Source organism: Lontra canadensis, unplaced genomic scaffold (assembly GCF_010015895.1).
Source record: "Lontra canadensis isolate GAN:19392208 unplaced genomic scaffold, GSC_riverotter_1.0 scaffold13, whole genome shotgun sequence".
NCBI classification, from domain to species: Eukaryota; Metazoa; Chordata; class Mammalia; order Carnivora; family Mustelidae; genus Lontra; species Lontra canadensis.
Window position 1 is genome coordinate 26,052,650 of NW_022631007.1, and position 17,210 is coordinate 26,069,859.

Below are 17,210 nucleotides of genomic sequence, written 5' to 3' on the forward strand. Positions count from 1 at the left end.
TGTCTATTCTTCCCTCTTTCCTTCCTTCATTTATCTATTTATTTACTTATTGTACTCAGATTGTCCCAAATTGGACCACTTGGAGCCCCTTCAAGCCTATGCTTTTTTGACCTCATCTCATTGGTATTTGTGGACTTAGAATTGTTTACTTTTCTCTTCCTTGACTTATGTGCATGTCTGCTCTTCTAATAGTGCTGTCTTCCCAAAGAGCAATATAATCTTCTTCTCTTCACTTCTTTTTAGTGTGTGGGTGTTGGTAAGTGAATGGGAGGAGCCAAATCTCTTCTGCCCATGAGTACTCTAAAAAAAACATCAAACATATTGATTTATTTTCACAGCCTTCTATGGAAAGACCCATTCCCTGTAATAATAGCTGAACTTATATACCAGGTTCCATTCTAAATACTTTCTACAGTAATTGATTTCATCCTCACATTAACTCTAGGAGCTAGGTAAAATAATTTTCCTCATTTTACAGATGAAGATATGGAAGCACAGAGAGGTTATGACTTGCCCAAGTTCTCCCAGCTAGTAAGTGCTACAGCAGGATTGGAACCCAGAAAACTTAGCTCCAAATCTGCACTCTTATCTGCTACATTTTCCTACCTCTAGACATCTAGCCACTCTTGCTCTAAGCTATGGCATTATTAATCTCACCAGCTTGAATTTAAGCATGTTCTTTTTTTTTTTTTTTTTTTAAGATTTTATTTATTTGAGAGAGAGAAAGAGCATGAGCTGGGGGAGAGGCAGATGGAGAAGGAGCTCCTCACTGAGCAGGCTCCATCCCAGGACCGTGGGATCATGACCTGAGCAAAAAGGCAGATGCTACTGACTGAACCACCCAGGTGCCCTGCATTTAAAAGCATGTTCTAATGATAAATTATCTGCTCATCTAGTTATACTTCCTTAAAACTAGACCCCAAGTTTTGAACTTTTCTTATCCCATTGGTTTGCTAACAAATTTCTTTGGCCTGTAATGGAAATCTAAAATAAACTACAAATACATCACACCAAAATTGACATTGCGGTGATAACTAAGATTCTTAATGATAGACTGCATTTGGAATATTAAGTAAAAATCCATGTTTGATTTCTTTTGGGAATAATTACACGCAAATGATACAAAAATAAGATAGTGAGGACATAGTCCAAGTGGGCAAGTTTGGGGCTAAGATCTGTTTGAAGAACCTTCCCAGGCAAGTGGAAAAAGAAGTGCAAAGTCCTGGTGGACAAATATATTCTGTGTATTAAAGTTAAGGAAAGCTTATTATGGCTGATGGGTGCTAGGCCTGGAGAGAGTGACAGGAGATTCATCTGTGGGGCAAGGCAAAGGTGGCCTTTTGTAAAGCTTTGAGTCATTCAAGGAGTGCAGGCATTATTCTTGGTATCATATGAAACCAATGAAGTACATTAAAGAGGAGGATAAAATTGTTTGGCTTAATTTAAAGCTCACTTTGAACACCTGTAGACAATGGGTATTAGGGAGAGAAGAGAGGAAGGAGGGAGACCAATTAAGAGGTTATCATAGCAGCGCCTGGATGACTCAAGTCAGTTGAGTGTCCACTTCTAGCCTCGACTCAGGTTGTGATCTCATGGGTGGTGGGATTGAGCCCCACAGCTGGCTCTGCACTCAGAGGAGAGTCTTCTTGAAGATTCTCTCTCCTTCTGCACTCCCATCACTCATTCTCTCTCTTTCTCTCAAATAAATTTAAAAGTCTTAAAGAGGAAAAAAGGAGGCTATTATAGTTGTCCAAGCACAAGGGAGGTACAAGGACAGTGGAAGGAAAGGGTCAGAGTAAGACTATATTGTGGACATGGAGACCACAGGACTTGTCATCAGATAAGATATGAAGAGAGTAATAATGAAAGGAGTCCCCCAACCCCCGCCCCCCCCCAAAAAAACAAAACCCTAGAATTGGCATCTGAGCAACTTGGTGGGCTGTAGGGCCATAACCAAAGGAACAGATTTGGGATTGCAGTTGAGTTCTGATTTTGTCCATGTAAATTTGAGATGAAAATGAGACATCCATGTAGAGAAAGCTGACAAGCGCAGAACCAAAAATGTACTGCTTATAAAAACCTTCTCTGTGTCTGCCTGGAGCACAGAGCATGCTGGCAATGATCTCCAGAAGAGCCCAAACTGTTAGACAACACGGGAGTCCTCTTCGGATGGGCTGCTTGAACTCGCTCAAAGCAGTTGCCTAATTGGCCTGCTCAAGTACTTGCGTTTATACAGCCAGCAAATAATTTCTTTGAATTTATAAAATCCAAATGTAAAAATATAAACTTGGCTCTCAGTCAGTCATTAGCACGCTTGAACACATTAGCTCAGTTTTTGTTGGGTAACTCTCAAACTATTTGGACCATGACCCATGTTAAGAAATAAATCTTACATCACAACCCAGTGCATATATATGTTACCCATATAACTACAGTAGACATTTCATGAAATAACATGTGTAGCAGGTTCTAATACCTTCTTTTCTACTTTATTTGTTTCTTAGAGTCTGACAAAGCCCACCATATTGTTGCAATGACTTGCTAATGGCTCACAACTCTAGTTTGGAGAGTCCAGCTAGGTGCATCTTAAATGCTTGCCACTGTCTAGTGAAGAGTTGCTCCTCAAACTATCAGAGAAGAGCTTTTTTTCTTTCTAATTTCCAAATTTTGTGGACCCACCCCTTTGTAAATTATAATAAAGGTAAACTACCTAAGACAGAAATAGAAAAAATAAAGCTATAATCACAATTATATATGCATACATCTATACTATATGTGTATAGATATATGCATAATTTATTATGTATAACATATACATGTATGTATATATAACATAGATAAAATACATAACATAAAAAATGACATAACATCAATACACAACATAAATAATGACATATAAGTTATATACATACACATATATAAAACAGAGAATAAATTAACAAATTCCAGCAACCTGCTGGAATTTTAAAGCATTCGTTTTCAATTTCTGTTCCTGTGTCTGATGGCAGGGTCTGTGGCCCACACTTTGAGTAGCATTGGCGGGACACCAATCCCTGAATTTGGAAAGAAGCTGAAAAGTGTGTTCTGTTGGGATTAGTAACAGCCTTGTCAAAGGATACATCCAAAAGCCCTAAAGTGTACCTGACTCCTGTGGGCAATTCAAGGGGATTCAGAAGCCTATACCAGTTTTGGCTGAGGAAATAATTCAAGGACCATTCGGGGACTGGCCCTAAGTGGGGCTGGCCAGCCTGTTCGTTCTCCCAGACTCTCCCTGGGCATTCCACAGCCATCACAAGTAAAGCACAGGCAGGAGACATTGTGGGCCTGAAAAGTCTCTGTAATCAGAGATCAGCAAAGATACCAGGACAGAAATTTTCTCTAGACCGCCTCAGCCGAACAAAGAGATGAGAGACAGAATCTGAATTCAAAATCTGACAGGCCCTGACAGCTATTGTTTCCTAAAGGATTTTTCCTTTAGGATTCAGAGAAAAGGGAGGGGAAGCCACAGGCAAGGATGAGATCAAAGATCCAAGGACCTACAGAAACTAGTCAGATGGCCCCATTTTGGTCCCAGGGTTTTATTAGACTCTCCAAAAGTATGTAATATGAAATAATAAGGGCAAAACAGTGACTCTCTGACCACTAGCAATGTTCACTACATGTTCAGTTTCCAGTGTATGACAGGTTCTTCATCTAGATATGATTCAGGCAAAAAGATCGGGTCCAATCAGTCATTTCCTGAGATGAAGGAGATAGAGAGTTCAAGTAGGATTTAAAAATCTGAACAGCAGTCCAGGGTCAGTGGGTCTCAAGGGAAAGTGTCCTGCAGGAAGCCAACAGGAGTAAAAAGAGATGCAGTAATTGAGGTACAAAGTGAACAAGCCGAGCATTCAGATCTCATGTGAGTATTGAACAAAAGAGCAAGTTATTGCCCTGCCAAGATGAGTCTGCATGGGCAGGTTTAACAGTACACTCTGGAGAGTCAAAGTAGAGATCAGATTCTCATTTCCTTTATAACAAGGGCATTTGGCAAAATACATGACATTGCCGTGAGCATTCCAAGAATCAGTTGGCTAACTTTAAGTATGTGAACTAAAATGACACCTAACTCCTGGACAGCCCTGAGGTCTCCTGAAAAGTGATAGTCCTTCTGTAAATTTCTACAACTTGTTTCTGTTGCAAGTAAAACAGATGGTTTCCTTAGCATCACTTATAAATTATTATGTAAAATTAAACAGCCAGCCAGGCCCACATCCCTCAAAGAACCCTAAACACAACATGCCAACACTAATTGGTGCTGGCAACAATATCCCAAGCTGGTTGGCTCAATAGAAATGGGGGGCCTGTACTCAACAAGGAACCAAAGCTTTCTGGCCCGTTGTGCATCTCTAGGTTGGTCAAAAAGTAAATAAATAAATAAGTTACAATCAAACCCATCTGCAAACAATCCAGCATCACTGTTATCTACTCAGGAAACAGAAAAGCCTGTCACATGGTCATCAAGATAGGATTCTTTGGGGCTCTAGCTTAAACACTCATTGAAAAAACAGTAATAACACTAGGTATTTATAAGGAATTTAGGTATTAGATAGATCTTAGAACTATCCCCATAAGGTAAATCTCAGAGTGGTTAAGTAATTATCCAGTGTGGCTAAGGAAAGCAGAGCTCTGTGGCTTCGATCCTATGTTCATTTCACCATGACACTTGGGGTTAGGAAGAGTGTATGAAATGTCCACAGACCATACCCACTACAAGTAGAAGTCCTAGCCAGAGTCAGCTACATAGACAGCTCCCTGGTCTAGTTCCGGAGATCTTATTTTAAGTGAAAGTGTCTGAAAGTGGAGCAATGACATTCATGCATGGGAGGATTCTTTTCTCACCCAAAATAAAACAGTATAAAATTCCAGTCTATGTTTTGGGCAGAAGCTGCTTCCTTTGGGTTCTGGCAACAAGTGAATGAAAATCTGTATGGGAATCTGGGCCAGGTGGGAAGTGAATGTAGGTTTGGGTACCCATCCTGCTGCCACCAGGGATTTAGAAAGTCATTCTAGGCATCTTTGACCCTACCAGCTTATTCTGGGGATAGGGACTGGTAGTCTGCTAGAGACTGCTCTTTGGTTTGAATGGACCAAGAGTTGAAGTAGTGAGAAAAGGAGGTTATCTTCTGCATATGCTATTCATAGCCAAGTGGGACCTTAAGCAGGCCACGCTTGCATACCCTACATACCTAGGTAACCCCTGTGAACTTTCCCACACAGGGAGCGGGCTGTGCAAAATAACACCCTTAGTTGATTATGAGCCATAATCAACTAACCCATAATCTCTGAAAATAGGACTCCACCAGCATGATAGGGGTTGTAACCATTGTCTCCAAAAGTTGGGGGTAAGAGAAGAGGGGCTTTAGTCTAGCACAGCCTGGTTATGCCTGGAGACTTCTCAAGGACATTCCTCAGCAAGACCTTGGCTAAGGTCAGTTTCTTTACCCTCATGCAAAAATACCATTGTTGATCAGTTAATAAGATATGGAACCACTAATTAAGAGGTAGTTTATAGTTTTTAGTGGCTAACTTTAAGCTTTCCCATTCTCATAGCCCTGCCTCTTTATGACCATTTTTTTTTTCTTTCTTTTTTTAGGAACACAGGCAATGGAATAAACTATGTGTTTTCTAATATCAAACTGCCACTTTACTGAGTAAACTTGAAAAAAGTGTTTAAGTTCTTTGTTTCTATTAAATGGGAATAAAACTCAGACCTATATCTCGTTTCTTAAATGGAAAGACAAATTAGATTTATACTTCAGGTTTGTTGTGTGGATTAAACAAGACAACCATGAAGAATATTTAGGACAGTGTCTTGCACAGAGTAAGCACTTAATAGAAGGTAACTGATGTTGATATAGGTTTGTCAAGAGCTGAGGGGAGCAGCCAGGTGTCAGAGTAGTCGATTCAAACAATAAAGCCAAAAGGAAAGTAACACTCAAATCTTTATTTCCTCCACTAATATAACTAGGAAGTATAAGAATTGAAACAGAACAAAGTTCTGACTCCCTAAGTATTCCATGTTTCCCTGTATAGAAATGGGCTGGTTGATTGGGCAGATGTGAGAATCATCTCACTGCCTAAGGAGCCCAGAACAAAAGGCTCCTCCTATATACATTACAGCCTTGGCCTACAGTGGGAAAAGGAGAGGACTTGGAGTGGGAAAGTACTGAATGTTGAGGCAGGTGGAGGAAAATGTCTTGGAGACCTCCTGACCTACCATGCAGTAAGACAGATATCTTGGCCTAAAGGAGGACTCCAATGGAGGAATCTGAGCTAGGAATGAAGCTATGCTGAGAGCATGTCCTCTTGACTGCAGGTCCCTTCACAGCCTGTGGTGTACTGGCTGCAGACCATGTCTGGTGTGAGAGGATAGCCTCCACACATGAGGACTTGCCGGGAAAGCCTTTGTAATTTGGCTATGGTTGGGCCTGAAAAAGCACATCTAGGATTTTGGTCATAACCCAAATTCCTCAGGTTATTATTAATCTTCACACAGGCACACACACACACACACACACACCCCACTTGTGTAAAATCATTTGGAACAGTGTAGATGCTACAGAGAGAGTGTTACCTCACACAACTAATAGGAAAAAGAATTTTTAATGCTTGTTTTTTGGATTCCAAGTTTTTTTTTTTCTTTTTCTTTCTTTTTTCCTCTCTCCTGCAAGCTTTTGATTTTTTATTGTGGTAAAATAAACATAAAATCTTAATTATTTCTTCAGTGCACAGTCCAGTACTCTGAAGTATATTCACACAGTGGTGCAACCAATCTCCAGAACACTTTTTCTCTTGCAAAATTAAAACTCTGTACCCATTAAGCTATTCCCTATTCTCCCTCCTTATCCCTGTAACCCTTTTTACACTACCTTCTAGCTCTGCTGATTCTTCCTCTTTTGTTTTCACCCCTGTTATGCAGAATGATTTCTCCTTTTTGTCATTCCTAAAGCCCACCTTGGAATACCAAACTCTGCCTGGTTCACAGGCCCCCATTCCAGGTTAATGGGACCCACCCTCCTTAGAAAAGACAAAGCAGCCACCTTTACTACTAAGGATTCCCTTCAGAGTCTTGGCTATCCATTCTAAGTGGCTTATCAAGTTTTCACAAGCGAAAATGATGCTTGCCCTAAGGACTTCTAGAAACAAAATTCATTTTATTTCACTATAGAATGAAATTCTAGGGACCAGGAATTCAGTAAGAAAACTATTACCCTTATAATCACCTTTCTGGAGCAATCCCCAAGACCTTTGAACATGAAGTACACACACTCAGTAAATCTGCATTTTCAAAAAAAAATTTTTTTTTCCTTCCTCTCTAGGTGATGTGTTGACATTCTTAGATTCTCACGTGGAATGTAATGTTGGTTGGTTGGAACCTCTTCTGGAAAGAGTTTATTTAAGTAGAAAGAAAGTAGCCTGTCCAGTAATTGAAGTCATCAATGATAAGGATATGAGGTAATACTGTCATATTCTACAAGATACTTCTAAGTTATCTTTAACTGACAACAGCAGAAAGTACTGGTCATATTCCTAAAATGCACATTTTTGGAAATCTAAGAAATATACAGTTCATCCATTTAAATAAATGAAAATACATAATAGATATCTTGGGATCAGAGAAAGTCAATCCAGTAGTTTATTTGGTCATCAAAATACTTAACTCTTAATAGCAATAAATCCTAATATTCATTGTCCAGTTCTTTCCTCTTTCTAGTCAGCTGTACCTGAACCCAGAAAATATCTACCTTCCTTAAGATTAGTTCATCTTTTTGTGGGAAATATACATTTGCTCCTAAATTGTTTTTTCCCCTCAAAAATAGTCAGAACATTATTAAAAGTTAAGTATAAGTTAAAAACTAACAATCCAGCCAGTTAGTCACTAATATGACTTGCACTCATAAACTTGCTTGAAATGTTATTAAAAAGTTTGTGATAATCTAAAATCATTTGTGTAAGCACTTGTTCCATTCATTTGAACAAGACATGGTATCAGGTTGATTAAGTATATGTGATGATCTCAGGGATCACTTTTGTTTTTTTGTTTTTCTGTGTTAGTTACATGACAGTAGACAACTTTCAAAGAGGTATCTTTGTGTGGCCCATGAACTTTGGTTGGAGAACAATTCCTCCAGACATTGTTGCAAAAAACAGAATTAAAGAAACAGATATAATAAGGTAAGTATGTGAAATTTAAGATTAGAAAGCAATCATGTATCTTTTTATAAAGGTGTAGGAAGTTATTCCACAAAACGAGTATTTCCTGTCATTCTGTAGACCATCAAGAATTACAACTTTAACCAATAGATGATCAAAAGTGAGCAAAGTTTTCCTAAGGTATTACTTTCCCACTACCAAAACTCATTTTTTGTATGGTCAATTGCACCTTATTCACCCTGAACCCAGAGAAATTCACTAATACATACTATTCCTGTTCTCTGGGGTTTACAACCTAAGAAATACATGCTAATTGAATATGCTGCATAAATGCTATATAAACACACATAATGTTAAAGCCAACATGAGTAAAAATTAGAAGAGTAAGGAATAGTAGTAAAAGTATTGTAATAATAGCTACTGTCAAGATTTTCTTTTCAATTCTAATCTTACCCTTTCCATGGGAAGGGTGCCAAATTCTGTGAATGAATTGAGAAATAGATACAGAAGGAAGATATGAATTAAAAGTGAGGCTTTATTGCTGGAGATGCTGAACTGAAGAACACAGCTTAGACCTGAAGCCAAAGTGAGAACTTCGGGACACTTCCCCCAGAGTATAGACCTGTGGTAGAAGCATGCAGCAGCCTCAGGCAGAACAGCAGGAATCCCAAAGCCTTCCCCCTTGGAGAGAGAAGTTGAGCAAAGTGCCAAGAGAAAGCCTCCGGCCACAGTGGATTGTAGCACTATTTCTCAGAATTTAACCCTCAATAAAGCATGCCTCATTCCTTGCTAGGTGTGATCCCTTCAGAATTGTTATTCCTAGTGAGTCAGGTAGGAGTACTATCCTTGACTAAACACTGTGCATTTAACCCTCTCTGTTACCCTAGGAGAGAGGTGGTAGTATTGCCATTTTAGAGATGAGGAAAATGACCCTAAAAGAGGTAATTTTCCCAGGGATATACAGTTAGTAAAAGAACAAATTGGGATTCAAACCCATATCTGCCTGAATTTAACACACTTAATCTGATCCCACATCTAAAGAACCTCTGCCAGGGCGCCTGGGTGGCTCAGTGGGTTAAAGCCTCTGCCTTCGGCTCAGGTCATGATCCCAGGGTCCTGGGATCAAGCCCCACGTTGGGCTCTCTACTCAGCAGGGAGTCTGCTTCCCTTCTTCTCTCTCTGCCTGCTTCTCTGCCTACTTGTGATCTCTGTCTGTCAAGTAAATAAACAAAATCTTAAATAAAATAAAATAAAATAAAATAAAATAAAATAAAATAAAGAAACTCTGCCTTTTTCAGACTCCTGTTTTGAGGGTCAGTGTAGTGATTGAGTTCAGATTATATACCACGTAACATTAGGAAGAGAATGCATTCTGGATGGACTAGAAAGGACATTTGGGCATTCAGACAGAATATGTGCATAAATTGTAGGGGAGGGGAAGTAGATGTGGGGCAGAAATTATCTTACATTGCGTTGTACCCTAAACCCAAGACAGGCTCACCACACAAACCTTTCAACTGCGTCAGTAGTAGCCACCATGGGAAGTGATTACTGCCTTGTCCAGCTGCTGATTCAAGTGTAGTTTCTATCCCCCATAATCTATAACAGTCGTGAAGGCTCTGGAATCTGACTCTTTGGCTTCCTAATGGTGTGAGCTTTAAAAAGTCTCTTAACCTCTCTGAATCTCATCTCCTCATATTTTGCATTAAGACTAAAAAAAAGGAGCTACCTCTATCATCTAAGAATTAAATCCGATTTATATGACATGCTTTAAAAAGTGTTTGCCGCCTAATTAGCTGTCAGCAAACTCTGTCTACAGTTGAGGCAGTAGAGTGGAGTGAGAGATCATAGAGTCAAACCAGACCACCTAAACTGAACCCCTGATGTACATCATAGTAATCTGTGACCTTGGGAAATTCCTAACCATTTCTGTGTTGTAGTTTCTTTTTTTTTTTTTTTTTAAGATTTTTATTTATTTATTTGACAGACAGATCACAAGCAGGCAGAGAGGCAGGCAGAGAGAGAGGAGGAAGCAGGATCCTAACTGAGCAGAGATCCTGATGCGGGGCTCGATCCCAGGACCCTGGGATCATGACCTGAGCCGAAGGCAGAGGCTTTAACCCACTGAGCCACCCAGGTGCCCCTCTGTGTTGTAGTTTCTTAATGGTACATACTTGTAGGATTTTCATAAAGTCTGAGAGAGTGCATATAAAATACAACAGTGCCTGGTACTCCCTTTGCACTGTTAAATAAGCATTGTTAAAAATAACCTATCTGGAGAGTTTGTGTCAGAGAGTAAAGGGCAAATAAGAATCCTACTTCCAAGCCTCATCTTTCCTGACCCTAATCAAGCTCTGCCACCATGAACCAGGGAATGATGACTTCAGGGTTATTTGTGACTCCATTCCAAGACCTCCCCACGCTTGGTAGCTATTTAGAAATATCTCTTAATGCCATCACAATTGCACAGGGGACCCACTTGAAAAGTGAATTCCCATGACATGCAAGCTTAAAAACACAAACATTTCTTTTTTGTAGGTGCCCCGTCATGGCAGGTGGATTGTTTTCTATTGATAAAAATTACTTTTTTGAACTTGGAACATATGACCCTGGGCTTGATGTCTGGGGTGGAGAAAATATGGAGCTCTCATTCAAGGTATTACCAAGTGGTCCTCAAATTCTCTCTACAATTAAAGCTTTATCATTTGGTTTCATTTTACTAATATAATTAGATATGGGAGTGCCTCGGGGAGGAAATTCCCCTGAAATTTTAGGGCCTCTAGATAAATGTTTTAATATCACAGGTTAAATTTGGATGAATCAATGGCTCTCATGAAATTTATTAGAATTCCCTAGTATTTTATAACACTGTTTCTACATGTGACTATGGGGGAAATAATTGTCTACCATTCTGTATAAGTGCTGTGGGATTCATACTTCATACAAAATATCTCCAGGAATGTTTTCCTAGTATATCGGAAGTAACGAAATCATTGAGTAACAGGTCACGTTAGCGCAAGTGACAGAAGTACAAAAAGTGCCTTTAGATCAGGCCATCAACAGGCAATGGTGCAGCAACTTTGGACATCTCAGACAGGTCTGGGTATTTATAATCATTGATCAACAGCTAAGCAAGTCTTGGCAGCAGCCAGAGTAAAGAGAATCCAAAAGGCAACTGCTTTCCTGAGGAATGGGGTGATATATTGTAAAAGGGGTATTACTTTGAGCTCATTTTCAAGTTGTGCTCCATATGGGTCATCCCAAGATGAGAAGGGAAAGTTGAAAACATGGAAATATATACTCCTTTCCTTAATCCAACCAAAAGAGGAATCCATATTCCATATTTTATACTTTGGGATTCAGTGAGAATTTCTTCATAAAATAAGAAGTACACTACAGGGTAGGGAAAAATATATATATATTTTATGAATCCTAAAATGGTCCACAGCAATGTACAAAACTAAATAAACCTGTTGAGTTTAACTTGAAACTATTGGACAAAACTACTTCAAACTGGGGGGAGGAGGGAGTGGTCACCAGGTGGTTCTTTGTTATTGTTAACTAATGCCCATGATTTGGGGACATCATTTGATAATTGATGTTTATTATCAAACTGTTTCAGGTGTGGATGTGTGGTGGTGAAATTGAAATCATTCCCTGCTCCCGAGTGGGCCACATATTCAGAAATGACAATCCATACTCCTTCCCCAAAGACCGGATGAAGACAGTAGAGCGGAACTTGGTGCGGGTTGCTGAGGTCTGGCTCGATGAATACAAGGAGCTATTCTATGGCCATGGGGACCACCTCATAGACCAAGGGTTAGATGTTGGAAACCTCACCGAGCAACGGGAACTTCGAAAGAAACTAAAATGCAAAAGTTTCAAATGGTACTTGGAGAATGTTTTTCCTGATTTGAAGGCTCCCATTGTGAGGGCTAAGGGTGTGGTAAGTTCAAGCAGAAATTAAATTCTGACTCCATAAAAATAAAGTTGTTTTTTTTTTAAAGATTTTATTTATTTATTCAACAGACAGAGATCACAAGTAGGCAGAGAAGCAGGCAGAGAGAGAGAGAGGAGGAAGCAGGCTCCCCGCTAAGCAGAGAGCCTGATGTGGGGCTCGATCCCGGGACTCTGGGATCATGACCTGAGCCGAAGGCAGAAGCTTTAACCCACTGAGCCACCGAGGTGCCCCCATAAAAATAAAGTTTAAAAGCTCTTGAAAATGTGTGGAAAAGAATAAAGGTTTACATTACAAGAAAATACCAAGTATGAGTGCAGATGAGAGAGCACTGTTAAGGGTTAAATATAGGTGAACTTGAGGGAAGCTTTTAGGCAGTCAGGTTCATTGATTACTTCAGCAAATATCTACTGGGTATCAATAAACCAGATAGCATTTCAGAACCGTACTATAGGGTGATGTATAAAGCAGACTTGATTCCTATTTGTGGAGCTTAAAGTTGAGTAGGGAAAACAAGGTACGAGTATGTAATGTTTAAATAAAAAATAGAATGACTCTCGTTTAGGGAACTGGTTGTAAGGGATGAATCTTTCTAAGCTAGAGTATTCAACTCCGAGGAGATGTTGAAGCTTAGGCCTGAAAGACAAGTGTCAGCCAAGCTCTGAAGGAGAGAGTCTTAGGCAGAGGATGACCTTTGTGCAAAACTCTTAAGATAGATGACTCCAGGCCCTGAAGAACTGCCAAGAAGATGAATGTTGTCAGGGTATGAAGGAGAGGAATGGCATGATATGAAGGGGAGGAGGGAGAAAGAGTCATTCTACCTTGTAGGTAGAGTAAGGATCTTTCTTTCTTCCTTCCTTCTTCCCTCCCTCCTTCCTCTCCTTCTTTCCCTCCACCCTTTCTTTTTCTTCCTTTCTTCCTTCCTTTCTTTTTTTTTTTTTTTAAGTTTTATTTATTATTTGACACAGAGAGAGAGGGAACACAAGCAGGAGGAGTGGAAGAGGGAGAAGAAGGCTCCCCACTGAGCAGGGAGCCCGACGTGGGGCTTGATCCCAGGACCCTGAGATCAGGACCTGAGCAGAAGGCAGATGCTTAACGACTGAGCCACCCAGGCGCCCCTCTTTCTTTCTTTCTTTTTCTTTTTCTTTCTTCTTCTCCCGCCGCCTCTACTGAATGTAACAGGAGGTTATTGAGTAAGGTTAAGCAATGGGACGACATGATTTAATTCAATTTTTACAGATGTCAAACGGGTTGAATATAAAAGAAATTGCCAAATGATGACAAAGAAAATTCCAGCGCACAGAGTAATGTACCAAAAGGGGAAGAAACCACACTAAAGAGGTTGGAGAGCGTACAAAGCTAAGAAATTAAAGCAAGAAAGTAGAGAACCTGGATGAAAGCCATTTCAAACCCATTCTAGGAGTGGGGCTTACTTCGAAGAGGATGGCAAGACATGAGGTTATTTACCATAGAATGGGTTTAGAAGTGATTAGTCAAGCCTTGACCTAGAGCTCTTCCCCAGTCATGCATACGGTTAATCTGTTCTATTGTTTTCTCATTTATTTTTATTTATAAATATTCCTGGCATTATTTCATTTTCTTTAAGAATTTTCTTTTTCTTCATAAAAGAGGTTCTCAGGCTTGATCATCAGTAAGTCTGCTGTTTTAGGCCATTTTTGTTCAGTTCTCCCTAGAAAGTGAATTGTATAAATCGATCACTCTCCACCTAGGAAATTTCCTGATGACAAGGACTTAGTTGAGCCATTCTCCCTGACAGTACAGGGAAGAATTCTGGAAGAGTATGGAAGAGAGAAAATGTAAAAAATTCAACTGACAAACCAGTACATGTGACCTGTTTGTATGTGACATAATGTAGTATAAAATTGTCATTTTTATAGGTCAAAATAGAATAGCAACTATTTCTGGTGGTTCAACCTGGTGTTTTTTTCTAGGTAACCCATTAGAAAGAATACCCTGGACTTATACGCTGTTCAAAAATTGTGTCTGTAAAATAAATTTACATTTTTCTTTTTTAATTCTAACTCCTGAGTAAGAGAAAAAGAAATTCTCACCATAGTAATTTTTTTTCCTGTCCTAACAGACTCTCAGCAAGAGCATTACTGAACTTTAACCACCAGAGGGAACTAAAAAACTACCTTTTGCCTCCTCTGTGAGGTTAACTTATAATTGCGTTCCCATGAAAATTTCTGAAACGCTCTTAAAACAGCCTTCCGCTGATGTCTGAGCTATAATATATTAAAATGCAGAAAATATTTTTAATTTTTTTTTAATTCTATTTGTTGCTTTCCTTACACAAATCATAAAGAAGATATCATTTCCTGCCTTCTGAAATAACCAGTAAGGAGCATTATCAATATTTTTTTAAAAGATATTTTCCAGACATTTCAGACTAAGATTAACTTGACCATTATTTTGAACAGACAGTTTTGAAAAGTCCCAAGGAAATAAACTCTACAACTTTTTGTTATTTGCTCCACATTTTCCTTCTTTCAACTAATTTAGGAATTTAAATCCAGTGCAAGGTCTTTTGTTTCCTTTTCTTTTTTTTTTTTGTAAGAACATATCAGATCTTTTTGAACCAAAAATACTTAATGAATGAGAGAACCTCACTAATAATGTGTCTTTGTATTGAATTAGATGCTTAGCAACTAGCCTATAGCCCAATGTTTAGTAATTCTGTGATAAACTGTGGGAAACTCCACCTCCTAAACTGGAAAGTGAAATAATTCAAAATGGGTGATTTAAAATTTATATACTGACTGATTTTTTTCTTCAAAAAGATTGAAATGGTTTACAATAAAAGCATAAATATAATTCCTTGAAAATAAATGAAGAATCAATTTTTAAAACCATTCATAATGAGATAAAGAGTAACAACTCCTTAGGAGTTCATAAATCATTTCTGTGAGAAGAAAAGTAGTTTCTCCAGAAATTTCTGGTAGAGAAGAAGGGAAACAAATCTTCAGAGAAAGCGAAGAGTGGCAGAAAGCAAGGGAAAGAAAAATTTCCCCCTCTATCTAATGCTTTTCTATGCTTGGCAGACGGGACTGTACAAAATAAATACAAAGAAATCAGTTAAACCAGGGGTTCCCATACACTGCTTTGGGCAATGTTAGTTGTGCTGCCAGAAATAGGATCCCGGGCCAAATATACTTGGCAGACGCTCACGCTGCATTCCCTCTTACAGCAGAGAGCTAAACATTAACGTACTGAAAGTTCTGTGAGATTCTGGAGCGGTACAACCTGTTCAGCTGTATTGAAACCAGGTTTCTAAACCTGTGGGAAGAGAGAACGTTTTCTGGGTAATCCACAAATACAGAAGTTTATGTTTATCTCTGCTAAAATCCAGAGAACAATTGGAGCACATTTCCTTTCTTTAATCTCCAGGATTATCCTACGTTCCTGCATTTCAATTAAATCTCTTCTCTGAAGTTAATTCCTTTTGTGCATCCTGACGGCTCCATTTACTACTGGTGGATAGTCTCTTCCCATATTTGTCACTCTACATTGTGAATAGAGCTTTCTCTGAAGTTTTCTGATGGAAATTCTGTCCTAGATTTGTTTCACATGCCAGCCACCCAAGAAGTAACCAATCTGGTACTTTTTTTTTTTTTTAAGATTTTATTTTATTTATTTGAGAGAGAGCGGGGTGGGGGGCGTGAGCTGGCAGAGGGGGGCAGAGGGAGAGGAAGAAGCAGACTTTCCACTGAGCATGAGCCTTTTGCTGCAGGCCTTGGAATTGAGCTGATGCGGGTCTGGATCCAAGGACCCTGGGATCATGACCTGAGCCCAAGGCAGATGCTTAACCAACTGAACCACCCAGGGACTCCCAACCTGGTACTATTTTTATGTCTGTCAGAGTTCCTATCCAATGGAAGTAGAGTAAACTTGTATCTCAAACCCAGATGAAGGTCCACAGAAGGTTCAGATTCCCAAGGGAGACTCTAGCTACCATGTTTGTCTCCCTGTGCTACGGGGTAAACTGTTTTTCCTAGGACACGGTTCTACTGAGGGTCTAAATCTTTAGTCATCCATCTTTATGTGAAAGACTGCAGCTCCAACCCTCTGGCTTACCCATGTTTTTTCTCCTGTCCTTAATAATGCTGGTCCCTTGCCTACCAGTATTTGCAGTTTTCCCACTTTCTAAAGGGTTTTGTTTTACTTCATTTTCTGCATTTTCTGGTCCCCGAAGATGCCTCTGATTTTCTTGCAAGCTAAACTATGCATGTAAAAGGGAGGGCTACCCCCAAGAGCACCCTGTCATGAAGGCTTTCAACTCTGATCTACACAGCTATATCATACAACACCCGCAGAAGAGGACGGGGCACAAATAGTGTCCTTGCCAACATAGACTTCGCCACCTCCCAGCTCAGAAGGCTTTCCTGAGTGTAGACTTGACTCTACACTGCTCTTCCAGAAATCTAAGAAGTCTAAATTGCACTGTTAACTCACCATCTCGTTAGCCTTGCCCAAGATGTCAAAGGGGGCAAGGGAATCAACATTTTTCTGCATTAAATGGTGACTTATAGAAAGCTGCCTCCATATTTGACCCTGCAAATCCATTAAAAACCTGGGGGCCTGCCAGATAGTGCCTTTAAAGTTGGCTCTGTATTAGCTTTCATGACTTTCCTATAATGAATTGTGGCTTGCCTAAGTCATTAGGAAGATTCTGACAGGGAATCAGCTGGAATCTGCTGTTCTTTGAAGGACTCAATTTATCTATGATTCAGTGCCTAAGCAGTGAAATTGCTTGAAGGGGTCAGCCAGGGAACAGAGCCCATAACTGTTGGTTTGATTAAATTTCAAGTCTGTGCATTGACTTTTAATGTATGCATCAGAAAAACTTGAGACAAGAAAATAACTACTTTTCATGCTACCTTTTGCTCATTCCCTGTTCAGCATTCCAGGCAAGGGTTAATTAAAAGCTTCTGTTTGTTGGCTCTGAGGCTGAATCATAGGTTTAAATTGACAGATTGAAGCTGTACTTTAGCAAGATTACATTATGTCTCTGTTAGAGATAGCAACCAATAAAATC

General features: G+C 39.5%; 1 protein-coding gene across 1 annotated transcript in view; it reads left to right on the plus strand.

Moving 5' to 3' along the window:
* Positions 1-17,210, plus strand: part of GALNT5 (polypeptide N-acetylgalactosaminyltransferase 5) — a 41,922-nt gene that overhangs the window by 18,045 nt on the left and 6,667 nt on the right. Inside the window, exons 4-7 of the mRNA XM_032857849.1 lie at positions 7,362-7,497; positions 8,098-8,217; positions 10,735-10,852; positions 11,819-12,142. Of these exons, the coding sequence (XP_032713740.1) occupies positions 7,362-7,497; positions 8,098-8,217; positions 10,735-10,852; positions 11,819-12,142 (698 nt within the window). The remainder of the gene's footprint in view (positions 1-7,361; positions 7,498-8,097; positions 8,218-10,734; positions 10,853-11,818; positions 12,143-17,210) is intronic.